This window comes from Bufo gargarizans, chromosome 6, assembly GCF_014858855.1.
Source record: "Bufo gargarizans isolate SCDJY-AF-19 chromosome 6, ASM1485885v1, whole genome shotgun sequence".
NCBI classification, from domain to species: Eukaryota; Metazoa; Chordata; class Amphibia; order Anura; family Bufonidae; genus Bufo; species Bufo gargarizans.
The window spans coordinates 151,657,952-151,680,781 of NC_058085.1; the positions used below are offsets into that span (position 1 = coordinate 151,657,952).

The 22,830-nt window shown below is 42.9% G+C and overlaps 1 protein-coding gene across 1 annotated transcript in view; it reads left to right on the top strand.

Moving 5' to 3' along the window:
- The window catches only part of LOC122940974 (peroxisomal N(1)-acetyl-spermine/spermidine oxidase-like), a 40,899-nt gene extending 18,965 nt beyond the window's left edge, over positions 1-21,934 (top strand). Inside the window, exons 3-7 of the mRNA XM_044297926.1 lie at positions 1,050-1,243; positions 3,109-3,364; positions 3,627-3,739; positions 11,585-11,742; positions 19,983-21,934. Coding sequence (XP_044153861.1) covers positions 1,050-1,243; positions 3,109-3,364; positions 3,627-3,739; positions 11,585-11,742; positions 19,983-20,132 — 871 coding nt within the window. The 3' untranslated portion in view covers positions 20,133-21,934. The remainder of the gene's footprint in view (positions 1-1,049; positions 1,244-3,108; positions 3,365-3,626; positions 3,740-11,584; positions 11,743-19,982) is intronic.
- Positions 21,935-22,830: the final 896 nt, after the last annotated feature.

The window sequence follows — 22,830 nt, forward strand, 5'->3', positions numbered from 1 at the left end:
GCTGATTGGTGGAGGCGGGGGAGGGAGCAGGATGCGCTCACCACCAATCAGCACCTCCAGCTCCAGGCAGCAGAGATGCGAAGGACATCCTCCTGCTGCCTCATTCAGCTACGTAAGAGGTAATTTAGAACGTGCGGGCTGGCAGCAGTACAGGGTAGAGAAGCCATCCAGCCCGCCCAGCGATGTACCCGTTCGGTACTGTAGATGGAAGCGCAGCTGGCGGCATAATTTTGCATTTAGTGAAGCCGCCAGCCACGATTTATGCGCGGGCTAGCGGCTTCACTGAAGGCTAAGTGTTGGCAGCCTGCGCTGCTGTACCGTAACTCCTGCCCGCCTCCGATCAGCTGGGAGAGGTCCTGCCCGCCTGCCCTGGCAGCTCAGGAGCCATTAGTGAGCGCTCCTGAGCTGCTGAATCCATAAATATAAAATTCATTTAGGGCTTATTTTTGGAGTAGGGCTTAAATTTAAGCCCTACTCCCAAAACCCTGCAAAATAGGGCTAGGTCTTATTTTCGGGGTAGGTCTTATTTTCGGGGAAACACGGTAGTAACAGAGACTCTCAACTACGACATGTTGTAGTTTTATTCCGCCTGCCTCTTGGCATGTTTGCTGTGCTGCCGCCGGAACTCCTGCCCGCCCCCATTATAGTTAATGGGGCCGGAGCGGTAGTCTGGGCGCATGCATGCACTAGCGGCAGCACGGATCCGACAGGCTGTTCACCAGCCGGAACAGCCTGCTGGAGTTCCTTGCCGCTAGTGTGAAAGTACCCATAGCCGTGTGAGGGCTTGTTTACTACAAGGCAGTCTGTATATATTTTTTTTTTTATATACCTTTTTGGGAGACAGATCATCATTTTCTAATTCAGTTTTTTATATATGTAAAATGAAAAAAATGGTCTTTGAATTTTGTTTTTAATATAAAAAAAAAACTATTCAACTAGTTTTAAGATGTTTTAGTCCCCTAAGAGTGACCGAACCTAGGAGTACTATACACTGTAATACTTCTATTTTCTTAATGTGTTACTACTGAATATAATATTGTCTTTTTTAGAGGATTTGAAAGTCTTGTGAACCACATGAAGGCACCACTTCCAAGTGGCACTGTATTACTGAACAAAGCAGTAAAGAGCATTCACTGGCATGGATCCTTTCCTGGCAGCAACTCTCATGTGTATCCTGTGCAAGTGCAGTGTGAAGATGGTGACAGCTTTGTGGCAGATCACGTCATTGTCACTGTTCCTCTAGGTAAGTGAATATACAATATGCAGATTTAGTACTAATACTGTCTAATATTTAGACAATATAAGGGGCTATTCACATCTCATTTTTGCTGTACGTCACATGGATATGCTTGTAAACAGAATAAAGTATAGAAAGGTATTACTTAATGTATCTATAGACTGTCATTGGGCAAACATGGTTAAAAAGTGCACACTTAAGGCTAGTTTCACACTAGCGTTCGTCGGTCCGCTCGTGAGCTCCGTTTGAAGGAGCTCACGAGCGGACCCGAACGCCTCCGTCCAGCCCTGATGCAGTCTGAATGGATGCGAATCCGCTCAGACTGCATCAGTCTGGCGGCGTTCAGCCTCCGCTCCGCTCGCCTCCGCACGGACAGGCGGACAGCTGAACGCTGCTTGCAGCGTTCAGCTGTCCGCCTGGCCGTGCGGAGGCGAGCGGATCCGTTCAGACTTACAATGTAAGTCAATGGGAACGGATCCGCTTGAAGATGAGCCCATATGGCTCAATCTTCAAGCGGATCCGTCCCCCATTGACTTTACATTGAAAGTCTGAACGGATCTGCTCAGGCTGCTTTCACACTTAGATTTTTTTCTAAGTTAATAATGCAGACGGATCCGTACTGAACGGAGCCTTCGTCTGCATTAATATGATCGGATCCGTTCAGAACGGATCCGATCAAACGCTAGTGTGAAAGTAGCCTTAGTCACTGTTTATGTACGGGTTTTTTTCCCGTACATACCATCCTTTACTGTCGTAAAGAAATGTAATTTTTTTTTTGCATTGCAGTGAATGGGAGACGGATGGAAAGGTAAGACAATACGTCTACATTCATTAAACACATCCATTTTTATCCAGATACGTCCTGCTTCCTTTGATGCACTTCAAATCTTTAGAAAAGAAAAGCTTCACGAACATGTATACTTTTCTTAAAAAGACGCAAACGTATTGAAACCTATGCACATCCGTCAGATGTAAATGTTAAAAAAAAGGATAGATAACCACAAAATTGCATACATTTGTGTAATAAACGTATCCGCTTGTGGTACAGCAAAAATGAGATGCGGCAAATTGATGAACATTCATGTTGGATGATACATTTGCTGCATCTTTTGGATACATTAGAATACCTTTACACAGCCTAGTAAACTGTTAACTTATATTTTGGCGCATGTTGGGGCATCGTTTTGCATGTTGGGGCATCGTTTTGGACAAAAATAGGCTTTTTTACAGTATTTTTTACAAAAATAGGCTTTTTTACGTCCATTCACACGTCCGTAGTGTGTTTTGCGGATCCACAAAACACAGACACTGGCAATGTGCGTTCCGCATTTTGCGCAACGCACATCGCCGGTACTAACAGGATATGCCTATTCTTGTCCGCAATTGCGGACAAGAATAGGACATGTCCTATTTTTTTCGGGAATGGAAATGCAGACCCAGAAGTGCGGGTCCGCATTTCCGGAGCCGGGCCGCACATCGTGAGGCCCCATAGAAATGAATGGGTCCACAATTCCGTTCTGCTAAATTCGGAACGAAATTGTGGACATGTGAATAGAGCCTGACAGGAAGAAGGAAGCGGGGAAACTACTGAGCAAATCTTTCCAACCCTGAATGCAGGACAAAGTGGACCAGAATGTCTAACAATATTTCTAATGCGCATATTTTGCAGGAATACTTTATTAGAAATCCCCTGTTCATTGCATAGTAATACTTATTATTATGAGCTATTCGCTTTCATGTCCACCATTTGATACTACAGTTTACCTATTGTTTAGCCCGACCGACGGTGATCAGGGTCATCTTTACTGTAAAAAGTGGTTGTTATTAATTTATTCTGCGTATGACTTTTAGATGCTTTCCTATGGTTTCAGGATTTCTGAAGAAACAATCAGTGGATTTCTTCAGCCCTCCTCTTCCACCAAGAAAAATGCAGGCTATTAAGAATTTGGGATTTGGAACCAATAATAAAATTGTGCTGGAATTTGAAAAACCATTTTGGGACTCAAACACTACTGTGATCCAGATCGTGTGGGAAGGAGAATCTCCTCTTACTGAACCAAAGGAAGACCTGAAGCAGAATTGGATGAAAAAACTTCCGGTATTTGTTGTCCTGGAGCCACCTGAACAGTAAGTCAGACAAACAAACAGTTAAACAAAAAAATATATATGAGCCTTTTTTTGGCATTCAAAGATTGAAAAAAATCTTCCTGATCATGGACTACAATTCTTTTCCACCGAGCAGCATAAATGCATAATAGTAACTTGTCTTATAGTTGAGGAGGGATGGTTTGGAGGAAAATGAATCGTCCTAGTCTAACCTGAACCTTTTCTGTTTTTGGGGAAAATGTGGGTAGAATCTATAACGTTCTGACATGTTTTGTTCTGGCAGGATGGGACATGTGCTCTGTGGATTCATTGCTGGAGAGGAGTCTGAATATATGGAAACATTAACAGATGAAGAAATTTTATCAGCAATGACTGATCTATTCAGAAAATTCACAGGTAAATGAGAATTAATGACTCTTATTCCTCTATTATCTCTTAATGACGGGTTGTCTGTGAAGGGTGCCTTCACAATGTGCAGTTTTTGTTGCTGAATTTTCTGCGACTGAACATCACCTCCATTCATTTGAGGCATGCACATAAATTTTTGCAAGTTCCATTCAGGTGTATGGAAACGACACATTAACCGGCATTTCCTGGAATTTTCTGTCTCAAATAGGGTATTTTCAAATTCCCAACCAAGGTTAGATGTAAAGTGGTGGTCCAGATGGGCAAACTCCCTTATATACTTTTAATGATCTTCTTTATTACCTAAAAGGTTGTCTGGGCTTTACTAAGTGATGGCCTATCCTCATAATTTGCAATCACAAGCTGAACGGCGGGGGTCTGGCACCCACTAATCAACTGTTCGGGTGTAGCTCCATTTCCAGAACTACACAGCCCCAATAACCTTGTAGTTGCAATGTTGACTTCCATTGAGAGTTAAATCCGAACAGCTGATCAGCAAGTGGTGGACAATTAACATATGAACATGTATACAAATGTGCTAGTGAACTAGTAAAGATACCCATACACATTAGTCTAAAATTGTTGACCTCAGGTTTCTAATGATATTTCTGTCTAAGATGTCCAAAGTGCATGGTCACTGAAAAATTACTTTTATTCCCTCACAGGCTGTATGTAAATGATGGTCTTGAAGTCAGGCTCGCTGTGCCACCTTCCCACCCCTTTGCAAATGATTGATGGCCTTTTGTATTCTTTCAGACGTGATTCCATTCTCAGATCTTGCGCATGCGCTGTATAATCTTGTTTCCAGTGCCTGCACATTGATTCCCGCTGTAGTGTACTTGGCAATGTTTTCTAGAGAGCTCGCCAACATAAGTCTGTGCCCCAACCAGCTGAAGCCAAGTACACTACAGTAGGGATCAATGTGCAGGCGCTGGAAATTAGGTCACATGGCGCACATGGCGCATGTATGAGATCTGAGAATGGTATCACATGTGAAAGAATACAAAAGGCCATCAATCAATAGCTGCTGGGTCTCTGTTTCAAACAGCCGAGACCCAGGGTTAATGTCATTGATTGCAGACATTTAACGCCTCAGATGCCATGAACAAATGTGACCACAGCTTCTGAGAATGCTACAACTGGGAGCCGCACTCTTCCGGCCCGGAAAGCTCCCACCCCTCTGTGCTGAGATCGGGGTTCCTTAGTAGTAATAGGCCTGAGTCTGTACAAGGCTTCAAGGCCGTTTACTAGTATATTCCAATTATGGCCTGGACAGCTTTGGAATATACGCCCTGTCAGAGGTCGGGTGCCGGCAATGTGTTTCTGCCACCAGCTGTATTTGTATATTAATCATTAATTATCATTGGTGGTGCAGCAGTGCGCCCTCCCCCGTCCCCAGTATTAAAATCATTGGTGGTGCAGTGCGCCCCCCCCCCCCACAGTATTAAAATAGTTGGTGGCAGTGGCCACAGAGTCCCCTCACCTCCTCTCGATTCGATAGTTTTTATTAAAGTTTTACAGCATACAAGAAACATGCCGGGCATACCCGGGAGACACAAGTATAAGGAAGGTAACATAGTAACCAACATGAAAAGAACAAAAGTGGTGCAATTGGAGGGTATACTCTAATGGAATATGAATACCATGCCTGGAGAAGAGGAGTATTAGGTGCACTAAAGGGGCGTTGCTGCCTAAAAGATATAGCCAAGTGGCAAACAAGTGGATTGAGACAAAATATCAGAAATTTCCCGATATGGACTCTCACATTACCACCTCAACTCCTCCAAAACACAGGCCCTACCCATCCACATGCCAGAGACCTTAGTGTCTGTCCTACACACTACTTGGGCCTTTGATTGGCAATCTCAAAGTATCAAGTATCTAGGTACCAACCTATTGCACTCTTCCTCCCTGCTGTATGCCTTAAACTAGGACTCCCTTCTGCTTGCCACTGAAAAGGAACTCCATGATTTTACTAAACATGAAATATTGTGGATAGGTAGGATAGCAACATTTAAGATGTTCATTCTCCCTAAGTTTTTAAACGTATACCGCACCTCGTAACCCTCCCAGAGAAATTCTTCATTCGGGCCCAGGCTCTACTTTCTAATTTTATTTGGAAAGGGAAACGTCCCAGAGTTGCCCGCGACATCACCAGAGGTTGACATGGGGGGTTTAGCATTACTGGATTTGAAATGGTATTATTGCCACTCTGGTTTCTATGTTGCGGGGTTGGGCACAGTCGTCCACAGATTTACCTTGGGTCCATCTAGAACTCTCACAGGTCTGACCATACTCCCTGAAAGATTTGATACTTCTCCCTCCCAAGCCTCCTTACCCATGTCCCCTCACCTCCTTTCATTGGTGGCAGTGGCAGTTGTGATCGGAGCCCCAGCAGTGTAATCCTGGCGCTCCGATCGGTTACCATGGCAGTCAGGATGCTTCTGAAGTCCTGGCTGCCATGGTCAGCTTCCTGCTGCTGTGTGCAGAGAGCACAGGGCAGCAGGGAGAGTGTGAGATCCTATTCACCCATAGCTCTATTAGGGTGAATAGGACAAGGAATTAAAAGATCCCAGGTTCTTCCCCTAAGGGGGGAAATAGTTATTAAATAAACTGTAAAAACAACAAAATAGTATAAATCATCCCCTTTCCCAATTTTACATATAAAATATATAAACAATAAATAAATAAAATATTGCATATCACCACGTCCGAAAAGTCCAAAATATAAAAAAATCTCTCTTATGCGGTGAACACTGTAAAAGAAAAACTGCGCGATTCGGCCCAAACCAACTTCTCTTGGGTCAGAACAGTACTATCAGTATCAGATTGCAATCTTCTGATATAAATGTCTGGAGGAGTGTAAAAATGAATTGATTCTTAAGAAATCCATAAGTCAGACTGTAGGACCATTCCTGGCAACAGAGCATCCGATCTTAAAAAAAAATGACAGCGATGACAATTACTAACAATGCCCTACAGGTACTTATATTGTAATGTCAGGACCGGTGAAAGTTCCTCTTTAAATAAGTCTCAATACTCGCCATCTAGAGCAATAGAGATAGCTAAAGTAAATCAGCAACTCCAAGTTGAATGTATATGAACTTGACTTGGCCCTCGGCAGACTGAAATGTACCTATTATTGGCATGGCAAGAAGCAATATATGCTGTCCTAGCTAAACAGCTTAAAGTGGCGTTGGTGCAAGCCAGAATTTCCTGCATATATGACAGCTGTCATATCTAATCTGTCATATCTAATGCCTTAGCTACGTACTATACCTCCCTTTAAAACATAGCAGAAGATACATGTACGGGCCAACTGAATACTGCCGATATCTCTTCCTTCCTGAGTGGACTTCAGCTACCATGTTTAAGAGTCGCAGCTTTCCACGCTTACTAAATAGTTTAGTTCCCAAAAGGTCATATTGGCTTTTAATTAGCTCAAAGCTAATAAGTCTCCTGGGCCTGACAGGCTTACTAATAAATATTTAAAATCCCATGAAACTGTTACCATACCTTTCTAGGCTCTGTAGGGATCTGTGTACTTGCGGTGGGGTCGGCAATGACAGATTCTTAGCCTTTTGGGGGTTAAAAGTCCAAAGGGTGCTTTATTTTTGATTCAGCACAACACAGTGCGGGACATCTACATTAACCATCACTTGGGTGACGCCACAGCACATAAAAAAACATCAAATAAACGCCTGCCTGTCTGGACATTACCCAAGGACTCATACACACACGAATGTTGTTTGGGCCCCGGTCCGAGCCATATTTTTTTGCGGCTCAGATGTGGATCCATTCACGTCAATGCAGTCGCAAAAGAGGCGGACAGCACTCCTTGTGCTGTCCGCATCTGTGCCTTCATTCCGCTGCCTTGCAAAAAAATAAATAAAAAAAAAAGCATGTTCTATTCTTGTTCATATCACAGACAAGGTAAGGACTGGTCTATTGAGGGTCATCCCTTCCATTCCGCAAAATGCAGAAAACACACTGCCAGTATCCGTGTTTTGCAGATCCGCGATTTGCAGACCGTAAAACACGGTGCGGTTATCGTTCACCTATGCGTTCAGCATGTCAGGGAGGATATGGCTTTGCACAGTCAAACAGCCACGTGTTTGACTGAGGCTCTGAAGCCTCCATTTATTACCCAGTAATGATCCCAGTAGACACACCTGGGATTGCCTCAGGCTGGGGAAAGTGATGTACTGGATTGAGGAGGGAGTGACATATGACATTGCCAAACCTATATGCCACTCCATTAAAATCCAGCCCAGGAATTCTTAAACAGCCTGTCTCAGCAGACTAGACAACATAGCTTTCTGGATTCCATGTATCTCACCCAGCTGAGCATTCTGGGGGAAATATACACCTGATCCAGCACTTCTCACCATACATTGGGACACATTTACTTAAAGGGGTATTCCCATCTTCACTTTTTATACTTACCCTTGTTGAGCGCGACGTTCACTTCCTGGATTCTTCTCCCGGCCGGGTCGCGCTTGCGCAGAAGACTGAAGATTTTCTCCCGGCTGGGCCGGGCAATGTCCTGAACACGCACGCATGCGCTATGGTGACTTATTCCTGGCCTGTATAGTACAGAGCCAACGTGCGCGTTCGTGGCTCTGTACTATACTGGCCAGGAAGAAGTCATCATGGCGCATGTGCGGCGGCTTGCGCGTTTAGGACATTGCGCGGCCCGGCCGGGAGAGTCCTCTGCGCAAGCGCGGCCTGGCCGGGAGAGTCTTCTGCGCAAGCACGGCCCGGCGGGATTCAACAGGAGAGGTGGCCGTAACCAGGGGAGACGAAAGACAACGATCAGGTAAGAGGGGACTTATTTTCTCAAAAAGGGTGGGAATTGGGTAATTAAGTGTATTTACAAAAATGATCACTGTCCAATCATTAACAGATTTAACAGTGATCATTGTGATGGGAATACCCCTTTAAGTAAAAAAATAAATACAGGCACATTGGCAAAGTCTGTCTTCAATTGGCGCCTTTTATTATCGCTTCATAAATCTTGTTTGTCTTTTTTGGTTTAAGTCTGACATCTAGTGGTCGTTTTCTTGTAAGACAGATTCACACTTTCAGTAGCCTTTTCCATGATTTTTCAGAATAAGCTGCAGTCTGTGTACATAACGAAAAATACTGTTTTTGGTCATTATATGACTTATATCTGGAACATTTAGCAAGTCTTTCCCTTTGCAATCTGTCTGGAATTCAAAATGATTTCTGAGTTGGTAGGTGGGGGCTAGCTGGAATCATGTCTTCCCATAACCAGGGCAGGGGATCCTGCTTCCTAAGGCCTCTTTCACACGAGACGTGAACACATTGCACCCACACTGAATCCTGACTCAATGGGTCTGTGCACATGAGCCTTGTTTTTTTTTACACATCATTTCTGCATTGTGTGAGAATCGCAGCATGTTCTATATTCTGCATTTTTCACACAGCCCCTGCCTTATAGAAGTAAATGGGGCTTCAGTGAAAAAACGCATTGCAGTCCGGACACAATGCGTTGTTCACGGATGGTTGCTAGGAGATGTTTGTTAATCTTTAGTTTTTTTTCACGCGCATGAAAAATGCATCAAGACTGATTGCACCCGCGCAGAAAAAACTGAACGCAGCTCTTCCACATACAGACTTGTTGTTTCCCGGCATGATCTGCTGTCGGGAAAGAAGGATTGTTGTGCTGCACTAACGATTCAAATACCCGATGATCGCGCTTTTCATGGTGTAATCGGCGGTGCATTTATTCCGCAAGATCATCACTATGAATGCTCGTTATCGATGATCTTTTCAATTCTCGGATCTTTTCAATCTACCTCTGTCAGTGTCTTTGCCTTATGCTGATCTACAGCAGCCCCTTCATACCCCTCCCCAATCTTGTGCACTGCTGCTGTCAGAGATTGCACTACATTTTTTTCTGGAAGAGTAAAAAATACTCCTCTTACCATTTTTGAGGAGTATTTTTACCCGAGGAGGAGTGCGAAAGTTGCAGTAATTCAGATGCATAATATGTCGGCCTACACCTGTTCCCATGTGCGTTGGAGGCTCCATTCGGGGTCTCTGTCGCAGATTCTGTCATAAAGACCTAACCAAAAAGCCTTGAATGCAGCACTTTTTTTGTCTGGTAAAAAGACAGAATCCCAAACGGAAACTGAACATACCCCACATCCTAGTCAGTGGAGTCTGCTCTGTTCCGTTCGGGTCAGTTATGTGCCTGATCCATCACTTCCATTATTTTCATTGTTCTGCTCAACTAACGGAGCAGAACAGCAGAAATCAATAGCGGTGATGTGCACATGCTGTCCAGTCAGCTTCTCCAACAAACAGTCCTATGTAAATAACATTGCTCCCCTCCCTCCAGCATAGGGTAAATAAGCCCCTGGGGGTCTGGAGTGAAAGCACCGCAAGCTATTACAGCCAAGTGATAAAGTCCAGTCCAGTATTCTGTATCTTCCCTCTACCTTATCACTTGACTATAATATCCTGCCTGCATTCACTCCTTGCAGTTAGGAGCTTTGTTATTGGCTATTTCAGGCACAGCGCACCCTGCGCTAATGAATGGCAGGGAAAAGTCTAAGGCATATTGGAATAAAATTGCCTGCACAGAGGTCTATGAAGCTTGTACAGGTGTTATTTCAGCCTCTGGCTGCTGTCACTCCAGCTGCTATATAATACGTTCATGTGGACAGCGACTTTTTTGTAGGGCGATGAAATGTTTAGGTGTAGCCCTAGCCTAAGGCCAGGTTTACACTTTTCAGCTGCTGCATGCGATGAAACTCTGCCCACCTGTGGTTGCCAACGGCCATATGGCTTTGTGGTTAAAGCTGACTTTCATAATCCTGAGGCTATTGGCCTCTTCAGGCGGGCATAGCTGCATCCACTTATGGCAGCAACCCAGTGTAAATCAAGATCAAAGTGTTAGTAGGAAGCAATTGATTGAATAACATGAAACATTTCCTCAAAACTAGGATCTGCAGCAGGTAAAAACATTCACGTCTGTCAATGATATATTTTTAACATAGGAAACGTTAATGAAGAAGAAACAGAGACAGCATAGCAACAGCCTCTTGATTACCTTGACCTGTTATAACAAATTTTTTAACTCATGATTATTTTTAACCCTAGGCTACTTTGACACTTGCGGTAGCCTTTTCCGGCAGGCTGTTCCGGATCCATGCTACCACTAGCCCACTGTGCTGCCGGAAGTCCACTCCGGCCCCATTCACTATAATGAGAGGCATACGGACAAAAACTACAACATGCTGCGGTTTTTGTCCAGCCGCCTCTCGGGTTGTTTGCCGTGCTGCGACCGGACCTCCGACCCACCCCCATTGTAGTGAATGGGGCCGGAGCGGACTTCCGGCGGCATGGTGGACTAGCAGTAGCAAGTGTTAAAGTAGGCAGTTGCAAACCCCCTCTCTTGGCCAGACCTGTCAAGTGAAGCCTACTTACCTTCTTCCCAGTGATATCTCCTCAATCCTTCTCTCTTGCCTCAACTGCTCTGCTGCACTGCACATTCCGTTTGATGCCACCTAGAGCAAATCGCGGTGACCTGCTCCCCTGGAGTCACATGACCATTTGTCATGACATAAGAGGAGCAGGTCACCACCATGGGGCCAGTGATTGGTTGCAGGTGGCATCAAACCAAACGATTTACAGCGAGCGCACGCAGCCATGTAGCAGAGGCAGGGAAGAGAAGGATTGAGGAACCAGCATTGAGTAGCAGGTAAGGCTTCCATTGACAGGTCTGGCCAAGAGGGGCACATTTTTTCTCTAAAACACTGGTTCAAATCCACATAAGTAAAAGATGATTGTTTTATTTTAATGCAGGAAATCCTGAACTGCCTCCACCAATCAGCATGGTGCGTTCTCAGTGGCATAGCCAGCCATACACTGGTGGCTCTTACAGTTACGTAGCAGTGGGCAGCTCTGGTATTGATGTGGACAATCTAGCAGAACCGCTACCTACAGACAAAAAAGTTCTCAAGGTGAAGTATATGCTTTTGTCACTTGATTTTTATTGTATCTTTTTTGTATTTGATTATATACTAGCAGAAGGACCCGGCTTCGCACAGGTATATTTCATCTATTTCATTTAATGTTTGTGTGTCGTTAAGATATCGACAGTATCTCCCTTAAGAGTAACCTCTACAGCACCCTGCCCCTTTAACAGTGAACTCCACAGTCCCCCACCCCTTAACACTGACGCCCCCACAGTGCCCTGCCACTTTAAAATGGGAATCCAGTAGAAAGAAAGGTAATACATGTCATAAATAAGGGCAGACATCACAACAGCCCGAAACCGGTATACAAGGATTTTTTTAACTGGATGTTTAACCGCTGAAATAAAGTACCTTTGCACCGTCTGCGTGTTGAGCTGGATTACCTTTCTTTCTACTGGATTTCCACTTACCCGCATCCAAGTGCGGTTGTTCCGTGCTCATAGCAGATGAAGAGCAGGTGAGAGCCGTTTCATCTTTTTTGCTGACTTGAAAATGGCACCTCCACAGCAGCCCATCCCCTTAAGTTTGACCTTCACAGCAGCCCGCCCCTTTAACAGTGATTTTCACAGCACCGTACTCCCTTGACAGTGATCTCAGGGGCCCGCCCCTTTAACAGTGGCCTCTGCAGTGCCCACCCCTTTAACAGTGGCCTCTGTAGTGCCCACCCCTTTAACAGTGACCTCAGCAGTGCTCGCCCCTTTAACAGTGACTTACACAGCACGGGCTCGTTTAACTGTGACCTCCACAGTGCCCTGCACTGCGACATGAAACATGCTGTGACACAACAGTCGTAGGAACAGTACGTCCTAAACCGTTTCGGCAACTGAACTGCCTTCCGGAATCCAACAACGCAAGTGTGAAAGTGCCCTTATCCGATCCTGTGTGATGCTGTCTGCTGAGCTGTGTATCTAATCCTATCCTGTGTTATACTGTCTGCTGAGCTGTGTATCTAATATCCTATCCTGTGTGATACTGCCTGCTGAGCTGTGTATCTAATACTGTCTTGTGCTATACTGTCTGCTAAGCTGTGCATGTCGTCATGTAGCTCTAGTCTAAAGCTGACCTACAGCAGTGAAGAAAAATGGCTGGGATGTTATGGAAATCTGGAGTAAAACTGTGTGTATGTGTAGACTAAGAGCCTGCGATTTTCTATTGGCTGATTAGGGACATGTTTGTATGGCAGTTGGGGGCTTATATTGGCTAATGCAGGTAATTTTTTGGGAATATCTCAGGAACAGTACGTCCTAGAGAGCCGAGACTCCCTGACACCTGATGTACCTGTGTGCCAAATTTGGTGAAGATCGATCCAGTCGTTTGGTCACACATAAAGAACAGACAGATAGACGTCGGGACAGACAGAAACTCATTTTTATAATATAAGATTATATTTGTGGAAATAGGGCAGCACTCCTTCAATGATGTAGTCCGGGTGCCCATGCCTGGGACCTCAGCATCCAGCTATATTTTTGCAACTGCAACCTCTCAGCGCACTCCATGTTCTCCTCAGAAGACCAGTAGAGAAGGAGGCAGTGCCTCCCTCCCGACTCTGCCGCTGACCAATGAGAAGAGGGGAGAGGGGAGTGAGAAGGAGGGAAGGCATCTAAGGGGTTAATTGCTGCATATTGCAGCGCCCTGTCATAGAGGTCAGATGCTGGGTATGTGAAACTACTGCCAGCACCCCCATCCTGCACTTGTATTAACAGGTTAATTATCTTCATTGGTGGCACAGTGCGCTCCCCCTAACCCCGGTATAATAAATCATAATGCCCCCACTCCCCAGTATTATAATCATTGGTGGCAGTTGCCACAGGGTCCCCTCCTCCTCAGTAATATCATTGGTGGTAGTGGCAGCTTCTGATCGGCGGAAAAAAAAAAAAAAACACCTAAATATTAAGTTTAAATCACCCTCTTTTCCCAATTTTACATATAAAAAATTAACACATTACATATCACCACGTCCAAAAAGTCCAAACTATTAAAATATTTAAAAATATCTCCTATGCGGTGAACACCATAACAGAAAAAAAATATATAAAAAAAATGCGCGATTCGCCATTTTTTTGTCACCTTGTCCCCCCAAAAAATAGGATAGGACTGTTCTATTATGGGCTGGATGTTCCATAAAATGTGAAATGCACATGGCTTTTTTGGTGTTTTATTTTTTTTGCGTGGTTACTAGTATCTCAGTACTTTTTCATGGTATCGAAATCTAATAAAAATTTTGGTATCGTGACAACCCTACTTCCGTCTGAGAACATCCTGCTTGAAGCCTCGCAGTGGCGAGGTACTGTTGATCAGTTGTTAGGTGTCGTCTTGGTCTCATGATGTCAAAATGTGAACAGCATGATGAGGACTGTTTTGAATTTTGCCATTAAGCTCCTTGTTAGAGAACAGCAAGTTGTGAAAAAAGTACTGAAACATTGAACAGTTGGTCATGTGCATTCAAATATTTAGAGACGGTCACATTAAGTTCACCTATAAAAGAGTGCATTTTAGGTTCATCCGGAAATTTCACCCACAAGCCAAATATCACAAACTTTTTGTAAGTAGTGTATATTATACACTGCCTGTCCAAAAAAAAAGTTGCCACCAAAATAAAGCCTTTAACTTTGATTACGGCACGCATTCGCTGTGGCATTGTTTCGATAAGCTTGTGCAATGTCACAAGATTTATTTCCATCCAGTGTTGCATTCATTTTTCACCAAGATCTTGTATTGATAATGATAGAGTCTGACTTCTGCTCCAAGCCTTCTCCAGCACATCCCAAAGATTCTCAATGGAGTTAAGGTCTGGGCTCTGTGGTGGCCAATCCATGTGTAAAAATGATGTCTCATGCTCCCTGAAACACTCCTTCACAATTTGAGCCCGAGGAATCCTGGCATTGTCATCTTGGGATATGCCCGTGCCATCAGGGAAGAAAAAAATCCATTGATAGAATACCCTGGTCATTCAGTATGTTCAGGTAGTCAGCTGACCTCATTCTTGGAGCACATACTGTTGCTGAACCGAGACCTGACCAACTGCAGCAACCTCAGATCATAGCACTGCCCCCACACGCTTGTACAGTAGGCATTAGGGATCGACCGATATTGATTTTTTTTTTTAGGGCCGATACCGATAATTTTGTGAACTTTCAGGCCGATAGCCGATAATTTATACCGATATTCTGGGAATTTTCATTTCATAAAAAAAAAAAAAAAAAAAAAAAAAAAAGCTGGCTGCAGAATCACATAGCCGGCTCCCGACCTCTGAGCGGTAGCTGCGATCCGCGGCACCTGAGGGGTTAACTACCGCAGATCGCAGCTATTGCTCATAGAGGTCGGGAGCCGGCTATGTGATTCTGAAGCCAGCTCCCGCCTCCTGTATATGAATTCATGAGAGATTTCTCTTCATTGGTGGCGCAGTGGCCACAGCCCCTCCCCTTCTCTTGTCCTCCTTCCTCTCATTGGTGACAGCGGCAGCAGCAGCACAGGGGGGAGGGAGACACTGCTTCCTTCTCTCCTGTGCTGCTGAGGGAACACGGAGAGCGCTGTCAGCAGCGCGATCTGTGTTCCCAATGAGTTATCGGAATATCGGCAAAATAGATGCCGATAACTGTCAAAATACTGAACATTGGCCGATAATATCGGTAAAACAGATAATCGGTCGATCCCTACTAGGCATGATGGGTGCATCACTTCATCTAGCTCTCTTCTTACCCTGATGCGCCATCACTCTGGAACAGGGTAAATCTGGACTCATCAGACCACATGACCTCCTTCTTCCATTGCTCCAGAGTCCAATCTTTATGCTCCCTAGCAAATTTAAGCCTTTTTTTCTGGTTTGCCTCACTGATTCGTGGTTTTCTTATGGCTACACAGCTGTTCAGTCCCAATCCCTTGAGTTCCCTTTGCATTGTGCGCGTGGAAATGCTCTTACTTTCACTATTTAACAAAGCCCTGAGTTCTACTGTTGTTTTTCTTAGATTTGATTTCAAACGTTTAAGTGGTCGCCGATCACGATCATTCAGGATTTTTTTTCCTGCCACATTTCTTCCTCGAATACGATGGGTCTCCACTATCCTTCCAGTTTTTAATAATGCGTTGGACCGTTCTTAACCCAATTTTAGTCGTTTCTGCAATCTCCTTCGATGTTTTCTCTGCTTGATGCATGCCAATGATTTGACCCTTCTCAAACAAACTAACATCTTTTCTACGACCACGAGATGTGTCTTTTGACATGGTTGTTTAACCCCTTCACGTCTCATGACGTACTACTACGTCATGGAAACCACTGCGTTAAGAGGTGCGTGCGCGATCATTGCAGGGGCCCAGCAGTCCCTGGTAGCCGGGCCCCTGCTGTACTTACCTGCATTGGCTTTTACATAGAAGGGGTTGACATAGAAGGGGTTTGTGTCAGATGAGTGAGCGCATTGAGTCCCCGCGCTGCTGTGGAGGGGACTCGATGCGTAACAAGGCAGCCTGATGCCATGCAGAGGCTGCCCAATGCCTTGCACGGCATCGGGACCTGCCTTCTACGAGTGCCTAGGAGATCCAGCCTCAGGCTGGGTCTCCTAGGCAACCTGTTCGTGTATTACTCACTGTAGTACACGAACAGGCAATGCATTACAATACAGATGTATTTTAATGCATTGCAGAGGGGATCAGACCCCCAAAAGTGAACATCAGAAATAAAGTTTAAAAAAAGTTAGTGTTTTTTATAAAATTTATAAAGTAAAAAAAAAACACCCTTTCCCCTTATTTTATAATAAAAGAAACTGAACCCCCCCCCCCCCCCCACACACACACACACACACACACACACACACATATTAGGTATCGCCGCGTCAGTAATAACTGGCTCTATAAATATATCACATGATCCACCCTGTCCGATAAACACCATAAAAAAAAAAAAATGCTATTTTTGTCACCTTACATCACAAAAAGTGCAACACCAAGCGATCAAAAAGGCGTATGTCCCACAAAGTTGTATCAATAAAACCGTCACCTCATCCCGCAAAAAATTTGCGCCTACCTAAGACAATCGCCCAAAAAAATTCAATGAAAAATATAGCCCTCAGAACATGGAGACACTAAAAACATAATTTTTTGGTTTCACAGCTGCTATTGTGCTAAACGTAGGGATGGGCAAACTGTGGCTCTCCAGCTGTTGTAAAACTACAAATCCCATCATGCCCTGCTGTAGACTTATAGCTGTATGTAGACTGGGCATACTAGGAGTTATAGTTTTACAACAGCTGGAGAGCCGCAGTTTGCCCATCCCTGTACTAAAGGGAAATGCCTAAAATATATATATATATATATATATATATATATATATATATATATATATACATATTAGGTATTTCCACGTCCGTAACAACCAGCTCTATAAAAATGACCTAACCCCTCAGATGAACACCCTAAGAAAAAAAAAAGAAAAAATGTAAAAAAAAAAGCAATTTTTGTCGCCTTACATCACAAAAATTGCAACACCAAGCGATCAAAAAAGGCATATACCCCCCCAAATAGTACCAATCAAACAGTCACCTCATCCTGCAAAAAAATAGACTGTACCTAAGACAATCAGTCAAAAAATGTAAAAGCTATGGCTCTTAGACTATGGATGCACTAAAATATCATTATTTCGGTTTCAAAAATTCTATTGTGTAAAACTTAAATAAGAAAAAGTTGACATATTAGGTATTGCCACGTCCGTAAAGATCTGCTCTATAACAAAGTCACATGACCTAATCCCTCAAATAAAACACTGTAAAAATAAATAAAAACTGCACCAAAACAACCAATTGTTTGGTCCCCTTGCCCCATAAAGTGTAATAATGAATGATCAAAAAATCATATGTACCCAAAAATAGTACCAATACAAACGTCAACTCTTCCTGCAAAAAAACTAGCCCCTGCACAAGACGATCGGCAGAAAATAAAATAAAAAATAGGGCATTCAGAAAATGGAGATACAAAAACCTAATTTTTGTTTTCAAAAATGCTTTATTCTATAAAACTGAAACAAACATCATAGAAAGTAGACATATTTGATATCATTGTGTCTGTAAAAACCTGCTCTATAAAAATAGTGCATGATCTAACCTGTCAGATGAATGTTGTTAAAAATAAAAACTGTGCCAAAACATAAATTCCTTGGTTACCTTGCCTCACAAAAAACTTAATATAGAGCAATTAAAAATCATATGTGCCCCAAAATAGTACCAATAAAACTGGCACCTTATCCCATAGTTTCCAAAATGTGGTCACTTTTTTGAGTTTCTACTGTAGGGGTGCATCACGGGGGCTTCTAATGGACATGGCATCTAAAAAACAGTTCAGCAAAATCTGAAATAAGAAGCAACTCATTGCACCAGTTGGGGTTAAATGACTTATTGCCAGCTGAAAGATAATCGCCCATGCAGTAATTATCCAATAGGAGGCTCATAACTATTTGCTTAGTTAAATGCAGGTGGCAACTTTTTTGGGGGGACAGGCAGTGTATAAATGGTAGCAGCTCTGTAGTAACCATAACTATCCACTATAGAATGGACAGAGCTGTGTAGACCCGAAGCTACTCTAAAATAGCGGATCCATGGGAATGCGAGGCATAGAACCCTGCCAATGAGATGGTGATAGCCTATCTGTACCCCCAGCACATCAGACTCTCCCCCAACATCCAAAGTCCTCCGTGATTGTTTTGTTTTATATTATATAAGTATATCCCCTTTTAGATGTACAGATGGTGTTTTCAAATAAATAATAATAAACAAATAGGCTGTTCGCTATGTGTCGGACCTTATGCTCCTGTAATTGCCCATACGGTACAGGTAGGTTAGTGTTAGGTCCCGTGCCACTATGAGAGACCTTGACTAGGTGCGCAGGCTCCGGTATGTTCTTGATATAAGAATATATTGTCGAAAGTCTCATTTTAATATCAGTGTGAGGGTTTAGCCATATAATGTAAATTGCATTTATCATTGTAGTGTACCAGTTTTTCTAATGTTCTGTTTTATATAATCAATCACATCCACACATTTGGTTCTCCTGTGTAGGATGTTTCTGTGGTACATGTAGTCTGTTTCAGGCATCCTCCATTGTATACATTTTTGCTGGGGATTGCTGTTTTACAACGGTTCACATGTGCAGGATTTGCTCCCCCAGCTAGAAATGCGCAACATCATTTGGGGTTCTGAGTATTTCTCTGCCTCTTAAGACCTCTTTACTTTGTCATCTTGTCGATATAATATTTGAAAACATATTTAAGTAAAAATTGTGAAAATTATGAAAAAATCTTTTTTTTTTCTGTTCAAAAATATTTCAAGACAAAGCATTTCTAAAGCAATTACCATATGTTTGTACCATGAAAATGGACACTATTTGTATAATTTAACTACTTACTGGGCCCATCGCAAGACTTCAAAGCACTATAGTGCATTTTGGCAGCCTATTTTTGTATTGCTGGTTCTATGGCACCGCACTGCCAGTACAGATGTTGTACAGCGCAAAACAAAACACTAGAAACTCCTCCAAAGTGACTTTTATTATGTTGACCCCCTAAGGTATTCATCTTGGGGAAATTTGGACCTTTTAAAATTTAGACTTTTTTTTGCATTTTTTTTTCTAGAAATATTTCTATAATTTACGAACCAAAAAACCCCTGCTATACTTAATATAGCTAAGACGAATATATATACTTTTATGAAAACAAATGTGTATGTACCGTATATTTTTCACACACAAAGGCCGCTAAACTATTATTAAAACTAATAATTTTTATTGTATAAATTAAAAAGGACAAAAAAAATTTTTGTACATAGTCTGCAATACTATTGCTAAAATTTGTTTTTTATTTATTTACCCATTAATAACAAAACTTTTTTTTTTATGAAAATTAATTTTACAGCCAGCAGGGGGAGGTTTACATCAAGAAGAGCACGCCCCTTCCAGCTTTTTGACTTCACACCAAAACAGATTTCTGTATACAGCGATGCAACACAGGGAGAAAACTTTGCCTGGTCTCCGGCCACTTACTGTGACCCTAGCTGTCCAATGACAGTGCGGTCACAGTTTGTGCACCACGGGCTCTCTTACTAATACTGCCACATGTGGCCTATATTGGCATTGATACATGTGCCCTAATGTGTTTGAAAACTTGAAGTTTGAAATGTGTTTCATGTTTTATGTGAGCAAAAGAATGGTTTCTAATATGTGCTGAGTCCTAACTCTGTCTTCTTTAGCTGTTGCAGGTTCTTTTTGCTGGAGAAGCCACAGAAAGAAACTTCTATTCGACAACACATGGAGCTCTTATGTCTGGTTGGAGGGAAGCACAGCGCTTGATTGACAGATATTCAGATCTTGGGGTCACTGTTAGCAAAGCAAAGCTTTAAAAATACATAGTCACCTGTAAAACTGCTCCAATATTTTTATGATTTACATAAAAGAAAAAAATTACTACAATACTTATACTAGATAATTTAAAGTGATTATCCCATGAACAACATTTATCACGTATCCACAGGATAGGTCACAAATGTATGGTCCTTGTTGGCATACCACAGGACCCCACAATCACTAGAACAGGGGTCTTGAACCCCATTCCGGAGACAATTGAATGAAGTGGTGTTCCGTGACACCCCATTTATTCTCTCAGAGATAGTTGATCATTGTACATGACTATGTCCCTCAGTCCCATAGACTTCGAATGGAGAGGCAATGTGCATGAGTGACTACTGCTCCATTTAGGCTAGGGCTACACAGCGATACTGTTCACAGCCAGGATGGCAGATTAGCGGCGAGCCCATGGAAAAGAATGTGATCGAAGAGCAAGTTGCAAAAAATCTGGGTTCACCGATAGCCTTAAAGAGTCACTGCATTTTCACACTATTTCATTACATTTAATAGAGAATAGTGTAAATAGAACATTTCTAAATTGCTTAATTTAAAAAAAATCTGCCTGTATCCACCTGAAAAAAGTAAAGTTATGGCCACTAAGGGGTCTCACTTCCACCTAAGTTGCAGTCCACAGCCTGTTGTCAGGCAAGATCCATCCTTAGTAATAGAGACACAGAAGATGGTAGAGAATAAGTGGTATGTCAGAGCTAGCTGGGATCCCAAAATAACTATTTCTTCACTGCTTTTGAAGATTACAGGAGCGTCCTTCCTTACTGTAAGGCTCCATTCACACGACTTTGTCAGTTTTGGAGACTACAAACCTTGGATCCGAAATACATGGACACCGGCCCTTCCTTGTGCTTTCGGGTCCATGCAGCCACACCACAAAAGATAGAACAATGTCCTATCTTTCACCACATCATGCGGATCACAGACCCATTGGAGTCAGTGGATCCACACAGCAATGCGGGGTGCACACAGCCAGTGTCCACGATTTTCTGTCAGCAAAATGGACACAGTCATGTGAATGGGACCTAAGTATGATCTCCCCATTCTTATCTGTTCTGTGAGCTTTTGAGCTGAAAACATAGTGAGAAGTAAGGTAAAGGATGTCACAGCAGTACAGTCCTGGCAGATACAACAGAAGGGAGACGCCCCAGCTTCTGAGAGAAATGCATCTAGCTGTGCAGCTGACGAGAGGAATAATTAGGCTGAAAAACACATTAGAGAAGGCCCAAAAAATACCTATTATTTCACAGTTAAGATTGAACAGAGATTGAAAAACTTTCTTTTTTGTAAGCACAGGTATGCTTTAAACTACTGTGGAACAAGAGCTCAGGAATTCTGCTGTAGTTATCAGTAAGGGCTGGGCCCCCATTGATCAAACATTTATTGTCTAGACTATTTTGTGGGTAGGTAATAAAGAATAAAAAAAAGAACAGAGGGGTGCATCTTTGTGCAATAATGTCTGTAGAACTGTCACAAATTATACTGACATGTAGTACGCTAGCCTGAATCAGTTCTAACTATTAGGCACAATGCTAATGTTAGCCTTGATGAGTGAAGATGTATGGTTGCCTGCCGCTGCACCTCCTTGATTGATCTCCTGTCACACATGTGAGTGAAGCCAGGGATTAATAGAATTTACATCTTCAATTTTAATGGTTGTATTACAGAAAGAGATCATACATATTTGCCTGTGTCTTTGATCGCTAACTTCAGAGGAGGTTTACATTATGTAATGTAATACTTTGTATATTTCTACTTTATTAAAAAGGTAACCAAACATCCTACAGTACTTAGTTTATGTAACAAATTTACTGATGCTTTGACATTTGTTGTACTATTCTTTACTAAAAAGGCTTGGCTCATCTGGGACATTGATGGCATATTGCTCCTATCTCCAGAACAGGGCCCCCAAAGTGAAGTAGAGTATAGCACTTGTGTGGTGTGCTCTTTATTTGTTAATATTGGAATTCCAAAAATAGCTTAGCAAGCACGCTCTGCTGTTTTCTGAAGTCCCCTAGCAATAAATGGAGAGCACATCATGCAAGTGTGAAAGTGTGACCACCTCTCCAATCACCGCTATAGGACTGCAAAAAATAGCCAAGCTGGCATTCGTCTATTTTTGAAACTCGCAAAGCAGTGAACAGATGGTGGCCACTAGTGTTGAGTAAATCAAAGCATCTGAAGTGGAATTCGAACCGAAGTTCAGGAAAAATTTGATTCGCCACAAATCCGAATGTCCTTGCACTTTGTGGTAATGAATAGTTTTTTTCTCTAAAATGGCTGTTCATGTGTTACAAAGTGAAAGTAAGAAGCCCAGGAACGCAATATGACCCATAATGTATAAAATGCCATTTAAACTCAATATGGCTCATTTCTTATCCTGGCCTGCCATCGGGTGGCCAAAATAAGAATTGCAGCATGAATACTTTCAGCCTCTGCAGCGAGGCTGAAAGGGTTCAGCGCAACTACTGATGCCCCATTGGCCACATGGGGCTTTGGTAGGAAGCCAGGATTTTGCGCATTTACACATTGCTCCAGCGCCGTACATGTACGGCACTGGTAGCGAACGGGTAATCTGGAGGTATTGGTAAAATAACTTGTTAGGGAGGTCAAACATAGTTTAACCGCCTCCGGACCAGCTAACGCACGGATGCGTCCTGGAAGCGGTCAATTCATTCCTCTTGG